Raw genomic sequence first — 13,815 nt, forward strand, 5'->3', positions numbered from 1 at the left:
TTTTTTCAGCTTCGCGCGGTTCGCGCGTACGACTCTGGAGGCAAAAACGACGAAATTTTCGTCCGCGCGCCACGCGCTTCCGGTTCGCTGCACACCGTTTTTTAAACGGTCGTAACTCCTAGCTCCGATGTCCGATTTCTGAAAATAAACATGCGTTGGAAAGCTAAGAGGGAGCTCTATCCAATTCTGGAAGTGGATCATCCAGAATCATCATTTAAAAATCCCAAAATCCTGCCGAAGAGGACGTCGTTCCTTGTTTCGCTCCAAGTTGTCCAAATGTGTATGAATCTCCTTGAAATTGTTCGGAATCGTCACATGATGCGCTAATAACCTCCTCAAGACCCAATTGACCTTTTAAACCTGAAAATCACTCACAAACATACAAAAACTATCAAAAACACTTGAGGACTCGTTAGTTTTTAGTCTGGGAAATAGGAGTTTTACGCGTAATAAACGCACCTATCACTCGCGCGGTGACTGGCGAGTCTCCCACCTCTGGACACAGAGAAGGACACCGAGACGCTATGAACCCAACCTTCGACAAGCTGGAACCCGCCGAGGACTCACCGGCTGATCTGCGTCGCCAACAACAGACACGCTCAAGAAAAATTAAGAAGAAAAGAGAAGAAGATTTCATCTTTATTCTCCACTTGGCGGAGAATAACGCTGCCCACTGGTTCGTTCTTGTCACACCTTCACGAAACATTCCTCGCCGGAGCTCAACCGTAAAGCTCCTTCGCTGCTGGTCCGTAACGCCATCTACAGAGACTCAGTTCGTGACGGTGTAGAAAAAGGTCTTCACCTTCTTCTTCTCCGACGAACCCACTTGGAGCAGAGACGCCGTAGACCACGGAGCCGCCAAAGATTCCCACGCAGAAGACACCGCCGAAGGTCTCCGTGCCGCTAACCCTTACGAAAACCTGATTGAGGCCGCGAGCCCAAATTCATGCCGAAGACGCGACCTTGTGCCAGAGATTCATCTACCGCCGACCTCGTCGCCTAGGATTCCCGCACCGAGATTCTGGTCCATGGCTAACTACTCGTGCGCCGACTCACACGCAACGAGAGCCCAACAAAAGAAAATAAACGCATATATACCTATACAGATTATGTGTGAAAATGTATAGAAACATATATAAAAAAATGTATATATATATAGAGAAAGATATATATATATATATATATATAAACATAATACATATATATAAATATAAACATAGAATAAATATATTAAAAGAAATAAGATCCGTTGACCACCGCATCAAGTCGTTCCGCATGACATCCCGCCGACGACCAGGACCACGCACCTTCTATCAAAGTGATGTGATGCACCGCTCGGCAAAGCAATAAGTCATGCTTGACAAGACGGCGTCCTAGACAGACCCGCTTAACAGACCACTCGATGGGACACGCGTGACATGACGAAGTCCCACGACGAGATGATAAAACTCCCACGACGTGAAACTACCCCCGACGGAGCCCCTCGGCAAAACGGAGAGTCCGGCCGACGAGATGAAGTCCTTGACGACCCCTCGGCTAGAAGACGAGGCCGGCACAACAAAATAATTAACGTCCCAACGGACCCTTCCGCAAAACGAAGAGAGCTCGCGGCGTCGAGACCTCTCACAAAAAAAAATATAAGAGAGCTCGCGGAGTCGAGACCTCTCACAAAAAATATGGGGAGCTCGCGGAGTCGAGACCTCTCTAAAAATGAAAAAAAAAATAGAGAGCTCGCGGCGTCGAGACCTCTCACAAAAAATAGAGAGCTCGCGGCATCGAGACCTCTCACAAAAAAAAAATAGAGAGCTCGCGGCGTCGAGACCTCTCACAAAAAAAATAGAGAGCTCGCGGAGTCGAGACCTCTCACAAAAAAAAATAGAGAGCTCGCGGCGTCGAAACCTCTCACAAAAAAAAATAAGAGCTAGCAGAGTCGAGACCTCTCACAAAAAATATGGAGAGCTCGCGGAGTCGAGACCTCTCACAAAAAAAAAATAGAGAGCTCGCGGCGTCGAGACCTCTCACAAAAAATAGAGAGCTCGCGGAGTCGAGACCTCTCACAAAAAAAATATAGAGCTCGCGGCGTCGAGACCTCTCACACAAAAAAATAGAGAGCTCGCGGCGTCGAGACCTCTCACAAAAAAAATAGAGAGCTCGCGGCGTCGAGACCTCTCACAAAAAAAATAGAGAGCTCGCGGCGTCGAGACCTCTCACAAAAAAAAATAGAGAGCTCGCGGAGTCGAGACCTATCACAAAAAAAAATAGAGAGCTCGCGGCGTCGAGACCTCTCACAAAAAAAATAGAGAGCTCACGCAGTCGAGACCTCTCACAAAAAAAAATAGAGAGCTCGCGCAGTCGAGACCTCTCACAAAAAAAAATAGAGAGCTCGCGCAGTCGAGACCTCTCACAAAAAAAAGATAGAGAGCTCGCGCAGTCGAGACCTATCACAAAAAAAAATAGAGAGCTCGCGCAGTCGAGACCTCTCACAAAAAAAAATAGAGAGCTCGCGGCGTCGAGACCTCTCACAAAAAAAAATAGAGACCTCGCGGCGTCGAGACCTCTCACAAAAAAATAGAGAGCTCGCGGAGTTGAGACCTCTCACAAAAAAAATAGAGAGCTCGCGGCGTCGAGACCTCTCACACAAAAAAATAGAGAGCTCGCGGCGTCGAGACCTCTCACAAAAAAAATAGAGAGCTCGCGGAGTCGAGACCTCTCACAAAAAAAAATAGAGAGCTCGCGGCGTCGAAACCTCTCACAAAAAAAAATAAGAGAGCTCGCGGAGTCGAGACCTCTCACAAAAAATATGGAGAGCTCGCGGAGTCGAGACCTCTCACAAAAAAAAATAGAGAGCTCGCGGCGTCGAGACCTCTCACAAAAAAATAGAGAGCTCGCGGAGTCGAGACCTCTCACAAAAAAAATATAGAGCTCGCGGCGTCGAGACCTCTCACACAAAAAAATAGAGAGCTCGCGGCGTCGAGACCTCTAAGAAAAAAAAATAGAGAGCTCGCGGCGTCGAGACCTCTCACAAAAAAAATATAGAGAGCTCGCGGCGTCGAGACCGCTCACAAAAAAAAAAATAGGAGAGCTCGCGGAGTCGAGACCTCTCACACAAAAAAATAGAGAGCTCGCGGCGTCGAGACCTCTCACACAAAAAAATAGAGAGCTCGCGGCGTCGAGATCTTTCACACAAAAAAAATAGAGAGCTCGCGACGTCGAGACCTCTCACAAAAAAAAATAGAGAGCTCGCGGCGTCGAGACCTCTCACAAAAAAAATATAGAGAGCTCGCGGCATTGAGACCGCTCACAAAAAAAAAATAGGAGAGCTCGCGGAGTCGAGACCTCTCACAAAAAATATTGAGAGCTCGCGGAGTCAAGAACTCTCTAAAAAAAATAAAATAATAATAATAAAACAAAACAAAAAAAAGAGAGTGCCGACAAGACTACAAAGTTTCCCGCACGACAAGTCGCACGCGAAACTGGGGGGTTGATGATGAACAGGGACTAGAGACGTCAAAAACGTCCAACCCGACAACAAGGAAGGCGGCGAGGCGCCCTCCGGGGCACTCACGCGGGTCAGAGACGTCAAGTACGTCCAACCCAACAGCGAGGAAGGCGGCGAGGCGCCCTCCGGGGCACTCACGCGGGTCAGAGACGTCAAGTACGTCCAACCCAACAAAGAGGAATGCGGCGAGGCGTCCTACGGGACACTCACGCGGGTCAGAGACATCAAAGATGTCCGGTCCAACAGCGAGGAAGGCGGCGAGGCGCCCACAAGGCACTCACGCGAATAGGGACTCGAGACATCAAAGATGTCCGGCCCAACAGCGAGGAAGGCGGCGAGGCACCCACGAGGCACTCACGCGAACAGGGACTCGAGACATCAAACATGTCCGGTCCAACAGCGAGGAAGGCGGCGAGGCGCCCACGAGGCACTCACGCGAACAGGGACTCGAGACATCAAAGATGTCCGGCCCAACAGCGAGGAAGGCGGCGAGGCGCCCACGAGGCGCTCACGCGAACATGGACTCGAGACATCAAAGATGTCCGGCCCAACAGCGAGGAAGGCGGTGAGGCGCCCACGAGACGCTCACGCGAACAGGGACTCGAGACATCAAAGATGTCCGGCCCAACAGCGAGGAAGGCGGCGAGGCGCCCACGAGGCAGTCACGCGAGCAGGGACTCGAGACATCAACGATGTCCGGCCCAACAGCGAGGAAGGAGGCAAGGCGCCCCTAAAGTCAAAGACATCAAAGCAAGCAAGATATTCAACACAGTATAACATTCAAAGACGAAGATCGAAGATAACTCTCATTCCACCATTTGACACCACAAAAGAGAGTCAAAACAAGATCTAACTAGGTGCACAACCGACCACACCGTCTCCGAAATCATCATCTAACTATGCGCACAAAAACCGCGCTACACCAAAAAAAAAAATAGAGAGCTCGCGGAGTCGAGACTTCTCAAAAAAAAAAAAAAAAAAAAAAGAGCTCGCGGCGTCGAGACCTCTCACAAAAAAAATAGAGAGCTCGCGGAGTCGAGACCTCTCACAAAAATATGGAGAGCTCGCGGAGTCGAGACCTCAACAAAAAAAAGGAAAAAAAAAGGAGGCTACAAGACTACAAAGTTTCCCGCACGACAAGTCGCACGCAAAACTGGGGGGTTAATGTTATACCGTCTTTTTTCTTATGGTAAAAACGACGCCTAAATTGCAAAAATGACGTTACAATATAAAAGGACAAATTAGTCAAAGGCTAAAAATACGCATGACTAAAACCAAGCGAATTTTCAACAAGCGACAAGCAAATTTGGGACAAGCGACAAGCGAATTTGAGACAAACGACAAGCGGATTTGCGACAAGCGACAAGCGAACAAGCGATAAGCGACAAGCGAATTTGGGACAAGCGACAAGCGAATTTTCAACAAGCGACAAGCGAATTTGTAACACGCGACAAGCGAATTTGAGACAAGCGACAAGCGAATTTGAGACAAGCGACAATCGGATTTGCGACAAGCGACAAGCGAATTTGCGACAAGCGGCATGCTTTCCCTATAACTAGCTCACTCACACAAATCAAAATTCAATTCACTCTCAACTCAGAATTCACTCTCAACTCAGAATCCTCTGAACTCAGAATCCTCTGAACTCAGAATCCTCTGAACTCAGAATTCATTGACAACTCAGAATCCTCTGAACTCAGAATTCACTCTCAACTCAGAATCCTCTGAACTCAGAATCCTCTCAACTCTCATTTTTCTCTCAACCCCAGAATTCTCTCGGCCAAATACTCTCCCAACTTCAAAATTATCGTGGACCATCAACAAAGACTGAGAGCCACCTCTCGACGGGAGGAAGAAATGGTGGAAGAAGTGAAAGCTTTGAGCTGTATTAGTGGGCCAATGGTGGTCATGTGCCGAGACTCCGATTTTATGAGTATTTATACCCCTTATGGTAAGGGTTTATTGTGATTTTCCGTGAAAGAAACCGATAGATTTCAAAATAAAAAATGATACCTCACATCAAGTCACTATTCCAAATCCATGATGTTGATGTTCTGAATCTAGAAAAAACCAACCCAACAAAAAATTCTCAATTTGAAGCCTAGTCCTCAATAGTCACGGCAAAAGAGTAGAACGGTACTAGTGAAGTCAGGAAGAATAAATAAGAAAATACCAAATTACAATAAAATAAGGTATTAAAGTTAAATTACAACAAAAAAACATTAAAATAAGGCTTTTTGGGCTTTTTGGCCTTTTGATTTAATATATTCAAATACCAAAGAAAAAAAAAGCACATAATTAATTATTTTTTTATAAGTTGGGGTGACGGGCCACTCCATGACTCATGTGGGTCCGCCCTTGCTAATATACATATATAACGGAAAAACAGTATCAAATAGTTCAATTTTAAATACAAAAATTTACCGATATAGGCCACATATAGATAAGCGTTTGAGTTTTAATCAGCGTTTTATAAATTTTCCGTAAATAGTAAAAAAAATTGTAAATATTTCGTAGATAGCCATATTTACTATAAAAATTAGGGAAAATAACACATTTATACCCTGTGTTTTAGTGAAATATCGAGTTTAACCCTCGGTTTTCAAAAATGTCGAGTTCATACCCTCTGTTTAACTAAAATGACGAGATTATACCATCTGTTTAACTAAAATGACGAAATTATACCCTGAAATAGACAACAGTGTCACGAATATTCTTTTTATTGAATTTTCATTGACGTTGACTATAATATTTATATATAAACACCAATTATCTTTATTCATTCGCGCCATATATGTAATTTATTTAAAAACTAAAAAATAAACAACAGTCTCTTAATCGTGAAAAATACAGAAAGAGGCAAAGTGGTAAACATCGATAGTTGATAGTCATCAAAATCGCATATTCGAACCAGGATTTAGAGTTACAATTCGAACACGGAATGAAGTCATTTCTTATGAGGTATGAGTTTTATTATTTAATTTCAATTTAAGGCTATTTTTATTTCAAAATTGAGAATTTGAAAGTTAGGGTACTGATTTAGATTTGATTCGATTTTTCTTATATAAGAGTTACTATCAATGAAAGGGAGATTTGTGAGGTTGTTATTCATTTCAGGGTATAATTTCGTCATTTTAGTTAAACAAATGGTATAATTTCGTCATTTTAGTTAAACAGAGGGTATGAACTCGACATTTTTGAAAACCGAGGGTTAAACTCGACATTTCACTAAAACACAAGGTATAAATGTGTTATTTTCCCTAAAAATTACTCTGCGTTTTTGGTTATTTTGATAGCGTAAATAGATTTACGTGATTATTTACAAAAAATTAACGAAACGTTGGCTATTTCAAAAAATTTAACGTTTCATATGGCTAGATAACCACTAGACCCTTTTAATTATAGTTTAATTATTATGTGCTATAGCGAAGTATATATGCCATTAGTTTTAAAATCCTATAATCAATTTGAACAGAGACAATTAGTTATGAATAACCATTTTTAAAACTAATTAACTGATTTTTTAATTTTTATTCTAATTTGGAACAAAGTTATTTGAAAAGAACTTTGTTTGAACTGACACCGGTTATGAAACCGGATAATCGATATTTGGATAACCAGTTTCAGACCTTGATAACTGCTTTTTAAAATCGGTTTTCAAACTAGATATCGATTATTAAAATGAGGTTAACCAAAAATTTGTATAACTTTGATTTGGACCAATTCGATCCAGTTATTGGTCCAAAAATTTGAAAACCGAAAAATTTAATTTTGATTTCTAAAACGGGCCTAAACTAAATTGAACCAAACCGGTTTCAGCCATAAAAAAAATCCTTCATTTAAGTGAAACAAATGAAAAGAAAAAAAAAAACTAAATTTTTGAAGATTATTTGACTTGGCAAGTATGGAATGGCTGGCGCGTTGGAGACTCTCTCCGGCCAAGCCTATGGTGCTAAGCAATACAAAAAGGTCGGAGCCCAAACAAACACAGCGATCGTAGCCCTTGCGTTTACGTGCCTCCATCTCTCTTTCCTTTGGATTTCTATGGGAAAAATATTGATTTGGATGGGACAAGATCCGTCAATATCCAAAGAAACCGGGAGATTCGCTCTCTTTCTTGTCCCCGCGCTCTTTGCCTACGCAGCCGTTCAACCCCTCGCGCGATACTTCCAATCGCAGAGCCTTATCGCTCCTTTGTTGGCGAGCGAGCTCGCCTCTATCTTGTGCCACATGGCGCTCTGTTGGACCCTCGTGTTTCAGTTCGGGCTAGGGCATCTTGGAGCGGCTGTGTCCATCGGTGTCTCTTATTGGCTCAACGTGACTTTGTTGTCTCTTTACATGCTATTCTCGCCCTCGTGCGAGCCCACGCGGGCTCCACTTTCTTTCGAGGTTTTCTGTGGTTTCCGAGAGTTCTTGCGCTTCGCTGTTCCTTCTGCGGTGATGGCATGGTAACATACATTTTACCTTTTAAGTTAAATTAGCTCGTATAAGTTTACTATGTATTTATTTGAGTCTATTAGGTATATAGTCATATTTACAGTTTCGCATTGATATATAGTCAACGTTTCGTTAAGCTTAGATAAGTGGCAATGTCCATGTATATACATGTGTAAATTGACGTAAATACCTCACTATTTTATTTCGGTGAAAGGGTAAATCAGGAATGTCACGTCATTTTTATGGCTATTTATTTAAAATTTACGAAACGTTGACTGTATAGCAATCTCATATGTTTTAATTGGCTAATTTCCGAATTTTTTGTATTTATTTTCTTTTTTGATTTATATTTTGCAAGCCTTGAGTGGTGGTCATTTGAGCTTCTCATATTACTCTCCGGCTTTCTTCCTAATCCCGAGCTTGAGTCTTCAGTCATGTCAATATGGTATGCCATCGATCTATATATCTCGCTCTATATCTATATATTTATACACTACTACTATTTTGGGTTTGGACAATCGTTACAAACACATGCATAAATAATTCTTTTTCCCAAGGCTATTTCAATTTTGCATGTTAAAGACCTATATATTATATGTATGCATTTTAGGATGGAATACTTTGAGCATTAATGTAATTATTATGTTTGCATGCTTATATGGTTTGTATACGTTTCTCTGAGAGTATGTACGTACGCCGTTGAAATTCTGATTGTATTATCCTAATATTTATTCTCCGTACACTTTTATTGGTCATTTTGGGACTCACGAGTTTAATATCCTGTCAATAACTTGTAAACTATTATTACAAAAGATATCTCAACATTTATTTCTTTATGAATAATTGATATCTTATATTTGTCTTTCAATTTTTTTAAAACAGTTTATCAACGATCACTACCCTTTACACAATACCCGAAGGGCTTAGCGCGGCTGCAAGGTAATTGCGGTTAATTATTTGAGGCATACTCATCTTTATTCATCCTATCACGTAGCTCAATAAAAATTAAAAATTAAAAAACTATAATATATAAATTACCTTATATGTTTTGTTTGGTCTTTTTATCTATTCGACGTGGGACGTCCTTAACAATTGTTGCTATAGCATGGAGAATTAAACACGTGACCTTTTTATTTTTGGTGCTTGATTATTAATATAATATGATGCTGACTCTTTGAGCTCACTTAACATGAGTCAAATTCGACAAAGAGTAACTTGTGACCTTATAAATCTTGTTTGGCCTCTTAATATTTTTCTGACATCAGATTCTTATCATGTTTTTTTTTAACATGTTCAAACACTAGAGATTTATTTTATAAATTGTTTTAATTTGTTTTACGAATAGCACGAGAGTGGCAAATGAATTAGGAGGCGGTGACCCTCGAGCAGCTCGGCTCGTCGTGCAATCAGTCATGTCACTTGCGGTCTCACAGGCTCTCCTCGTGAGCTCGACTCTCTTTGTCGGCCGTAGCGTTTTGGGTCACCTTTTTAGCAATGACGAGGAAGTCGTGAAATACGTGACCTCAATGGCCGCTCTAATTTGCATTGGGGTCGTATTCGATAGTTTACAATGTGTCCTCTCGGGGATCGCCAGAGGATGTGGATGGCAAGATTTGGGAGCCTTTTTCAACCTTGGAGCCTACTATTTCGCCGGAATTCCCATTTCGGTCACACTCGGATTTTGGTTCGACTTCAGAGGAACAGGACTTTGGGTTGGGATTGTGCTTGGTTCATTTCTGCAATCACTTCTTCTTTCTCTAGTCATAATTTTCACAAATTGGGAAAATAAGGTTAGTCTTTCGCGGCGTTTAAGATATAATCTATATTTCTTAAATGATTTATATCGAATAGACCGGTTGATATTGTTAGTTATTGGCACACTAGTAATAAGCTATTTAAATATAAGAATACGTCGCAATTGGAACATTCAGGGCTTTGGGTTGAACATGGTATTTTAACATTCCATTCCCATGTTTTATTATTAATAGCTGTGGACTTTGACACGTGTAAGATATTGTAATGTTGCAGGCGACGATGGCTAGGAGGAGAATATTTCAAGGAAGATCTTTAGATGAAGATAACAGAGTGACGATTGCTCATCAACGTTCAAGCTTCTAAAGAGCTTAGTAAATTTATTATGCTCATATTAGTTTTATTTACATGTACTTGCACTTTGTCTAGGTTAGTAAAAACTGTTTTACTTGAAAAATAAATTTTTTAAAATTCCGCCGCTTAACGAAGCGTTAAACTTTTTCTTAAACCCTAGATCGTTTCCAACAGAAAGCCCATTCCAGTACACACTAATCGCGTCTTCATCATCCAAAAGAAAAAGAACGTGGGATAGCATGTCAGAGGTTCGATTATGGTACTCCTTTGCAGTCTCCCCATCTCTCATCTTCCATGACCTCAAAACATGACGATAACGCCTTCTTTCCATTTTCGCACGCCAGCCCTTATATTGGTGAAATTTCGTATAACCCCATCCTTCATGTACTCCCATCCAGCTCCGGGGTGATCCCTTAGCTTTCCTTGCCAATACTCCAATACCTTCCAGCGGACCTTTAGTTCTGCAAAGGATACTTGCAATCTCTCTGGAACTTGCAACACCTTAAAACGGATGTCTATGTTATTGCACCACTCTCGTGTGCCGACGATATCTGTCGTCACGCTGCTAAGAACCGGAGGATTTGTCTCTTAAGAATTTGATCATGAGGTCACCATCAGCAATGCGACTCTGGCTTTCCGCGTTCACGTGTTTTGTTACTTCAACGTCCATCTAACAAAGAAGAAAGAGAAAAGCTAAACATACAACATAATAAAACAAAATTAACTTACTTGAGTAGGGGGAAGCCGTGCGATCGATAGCGAAGGGGGTCGTAGGTTCGTTGCTCTGATACCAACTGTGACGACCCGACTTTTCGGACCGTCATACTAAGCTTAATTCTTTAAAAAAAAAATTTATCCATTTTTTTTCTAAGTAAGAGAATTAAGCTTAGTATGACGGTCCGAAAAGTCGGGTCGTCACAAATATAAAGTGTTACAAAATGAGGGTGTATTCCTCCGCCATATGTGAGGGTTTTTAATGAATTGCCCGTGGTATCGCCCACGTTTCCTAAAAAAAAAAAAAAAAAAAAAAAAAAAAAAAAAAAAAAAAAGAACTGTTACAAAAGTGATTAGACGCGACAATTATCACGATTATTCTTTCATTTATCACAGCTAAAATAGTCGTGGCCGTTACCTAGTTTGTTGTGGTGAAAAGGGAAAGAAAATAATGGTGATAATTAATATCCCATAAAACAAGAAACAACTCCCCTAAATAACATAATCGTAAAAATAATTTCCATTTTGAATAGAATTTTTCTTATTCTTCGCCATTTGAATCGAAAACGAGAATAAACCCAAAAAATCCCGTAAAAAGGCTGAAGTGTCAACATATTAACAATATTTATTAACTTCAGTAAGTGATTTATAAGAAAAAACAAGAAAATCAAATGTTTATGCAAAAAACTATAAAAAAAAAAAAAATGAGTAACTAGTATTACGGATTATTAACTAAACGCAATTCACAAGAAAAAAAAAACCATAAAAACCCTTATATCTATTTAATAGTTACTACCAATTATTGAAGGAAAAGAAAATCCAGAATTTATAGAACCTAAAAAGAAAGTCTATTTATCTCCTTTACCATAGTAGACTGAAGAAACAATTATTGAGGAATAAAGTTATAACTTAGGGGAATTGACACAAATAATACCATTGCAATGTCCCTTACCAAATATAGCCCAAAATGAAAATTTTGACAAAAGTAGTACTTATGGTAGGTGAGAGAAATTAATTTTTCCCCAATTACCCTCAACCCTACCATCTCCTCATTTACGTTTTTTTCTTCTTAAAACCAAGTTTGGCCGATTATTTTTTGGGTCTGAGCTGGAGAAGTTGACGAAGCATTCTTGAGTTCTTCATCACTTGGGTCGCCGGAATCTTGCTCGTCGACGGTAAGTTTCCTACCCCCAACTCTATTCCCCAACTTCTCACGCTAAAAAAACTGAGACCCATTTTTTTTTCCTTCTTCTTCCTCATGCCCATTTGAAACTCAACGTTTTTTCTTCTTCTTCCTCTCCGGAATCTACACACGTTGTCACCATAATCTCTTCTTCTTCCTCTGAAACCCATAGTGGTTGTTCGATATTAAAGATCCAAGCTCATCTTCGTTCAAATCAAAGATCCAAAATTATTCAAACAAAAATTTTGGTAAGTTCTTCCTATCTTTAACATACAAGAACATGCTTAATTGTTTTGATTCATGTTGAAATAGGTTCCATCGTGTTTGAGTGTGATTTGTTTGTCAAAATGGTGTTTTTGTTGAATTCCCGATTTTTCCAGGGTGTCACGAAGTGAATCAGTTCGTGACACTAGTGTCACGAAGTGGATCCAGTTCGTGACACTTCCCGATTTTTCCAGGGTGTCACGAAGTGAATCCAGTTCGTGAGACTTCCCAATTTTTCCAGGGTGTCACGAACTGGATTCACTTCGTGACACTAGTGTCACGAACTGAAATAAAAATTTTACCAAGTTGTTGATGTTTTTTATTCTATTCTTTCAGAATTAAATAACAGTTGATACAATCACGATGGAGTCGAGTGATTGCAGTTCGTCAACACGTCGGAAGCCGCGCGTTTCAGGAAATATAGGAGGTGGTACCGAGCGTCGACGACCTCCTCCTTCATGTTCGTGTGGTCTAAATGGAGTTGAACGAACTTCCTAGACTGCTGATAACCCTGGAAGACGATTCTATGGATGCCCCGAGTATAAAGTTTGAATATGTTTCCTACAAATCCTAGATCCAAAACTTCTTCAAACATATTTTTTTGTAAGTTCTTCATATTTTTAACATATAATAACATGTTTAATTGTTTTGATTCATGTTGAAATAGGTTCCATTGTGTTTGGGTGTGATTTGTTTGTCAAAAATGGCGTTTTTTGTTGTTTCCCGATTTTTCCAGGGTGTCACGAAGTGGATTCACTTCGTGACACTAGTGTCACGAACTGGATTCACTTCGTGACACTAGTGTCATGAACTGGATGTTTTTCGATGTTAATAATCGTTTTTTAATACTCATATCTAATATGACCGAACGTATACAGCTATGGCATAAATATGTTTATATGCTAAGCATAGCGGGAAGTGGATAAAACCGGGCATATATCAAGAGGGTGGTACTGTTACGCTTTGACTTCCTACCAATTTGAATTACTCAAGTTTGATGCAAACAGCAAACATTGTATTCTCGGTTGAACGTGACCCATGTAACGTATTCAATCAACGTCAAAGATGAAACTGACGGGGTCATACCGTCAACCATAGATGACAACGAAAGTTTGCAATGTTATTTGTACTTGAGGAAGAACGAACCGAACTGGTCATTGGTTTGGTTTGTAATTCGACATGTTTTATCCTTGAATGTCTAGAACTTCCTTAGTATGTATTACATTTTGAATGTTTTGAACTTTATTGGTATTGGGTTTATTGTTAAGAATGGTTTATAAAATAACCTCATGTGTCACGAAGTGATCTAAGTCCGTGACACATCTGTCACGAAATGTGGTCACTTTGTGACACATAAATTGATTGTGAAACAATACATAAAATTCTAAACTAATTAATTGATTTCAAGACAATACATAAAGTTCTAAACACATACGTACAATCAGACACACATATATACAGTTCTAAACACATACGTACAATCAGACACACATATATACAGTTATAAACACATACGTACAATCATAAACATGTGTATACAGTCATAATCACATAATTTTAAGTAGCCTCAACGTTGACATTTCCCATTGTCTTGTTGTGGCATTTGATCGTA

General features: G+C 40.3%; 1 protein-coding gene across 1 annotated transcript; it reads left to right on the forward strand.

The window, feature by feature from the left end:
• The first annotated feature begins 524 nt into the window (after positions 1-524).
• LOC149388577 (protein DETOXIFICATION 14-like) lies at positions 525-10,054 on the forward strand. Its single transcript, XM_089622465.1, has 7 exons — positions 525-725; positions 789-965; positions 7,403-7,947; positions 8,295-8,381; positions 8,819-8,875; positions 9,282-9,726; positions 9,965-10,054. Exons 1-7 carry the CDS (start codon positions 525-527, stop codon positions 10,052-10,054), a joined length of 1,602 nt encoding a protein of 533 aa, XP_089478591.1.
• Positions 10,055-13,815: the final 3,761 nt, after the last annotated feature.

Source organism: Urtica dioica, chromosome 8, assembly GCF_054948205.1.
Source record: "Urtica dioica subsp. dioica isolate 48M chromosome 8, U.dioica_male_clone48M_v1_H2, whole genome shotgun sequence".
Classification (NCBI taxonomy): Eukaryota; Viridiplantae; Streptophyta; class Magnoliopsida; order Rosales; family Urticaceae; genus Urtica; species Urtica dioica.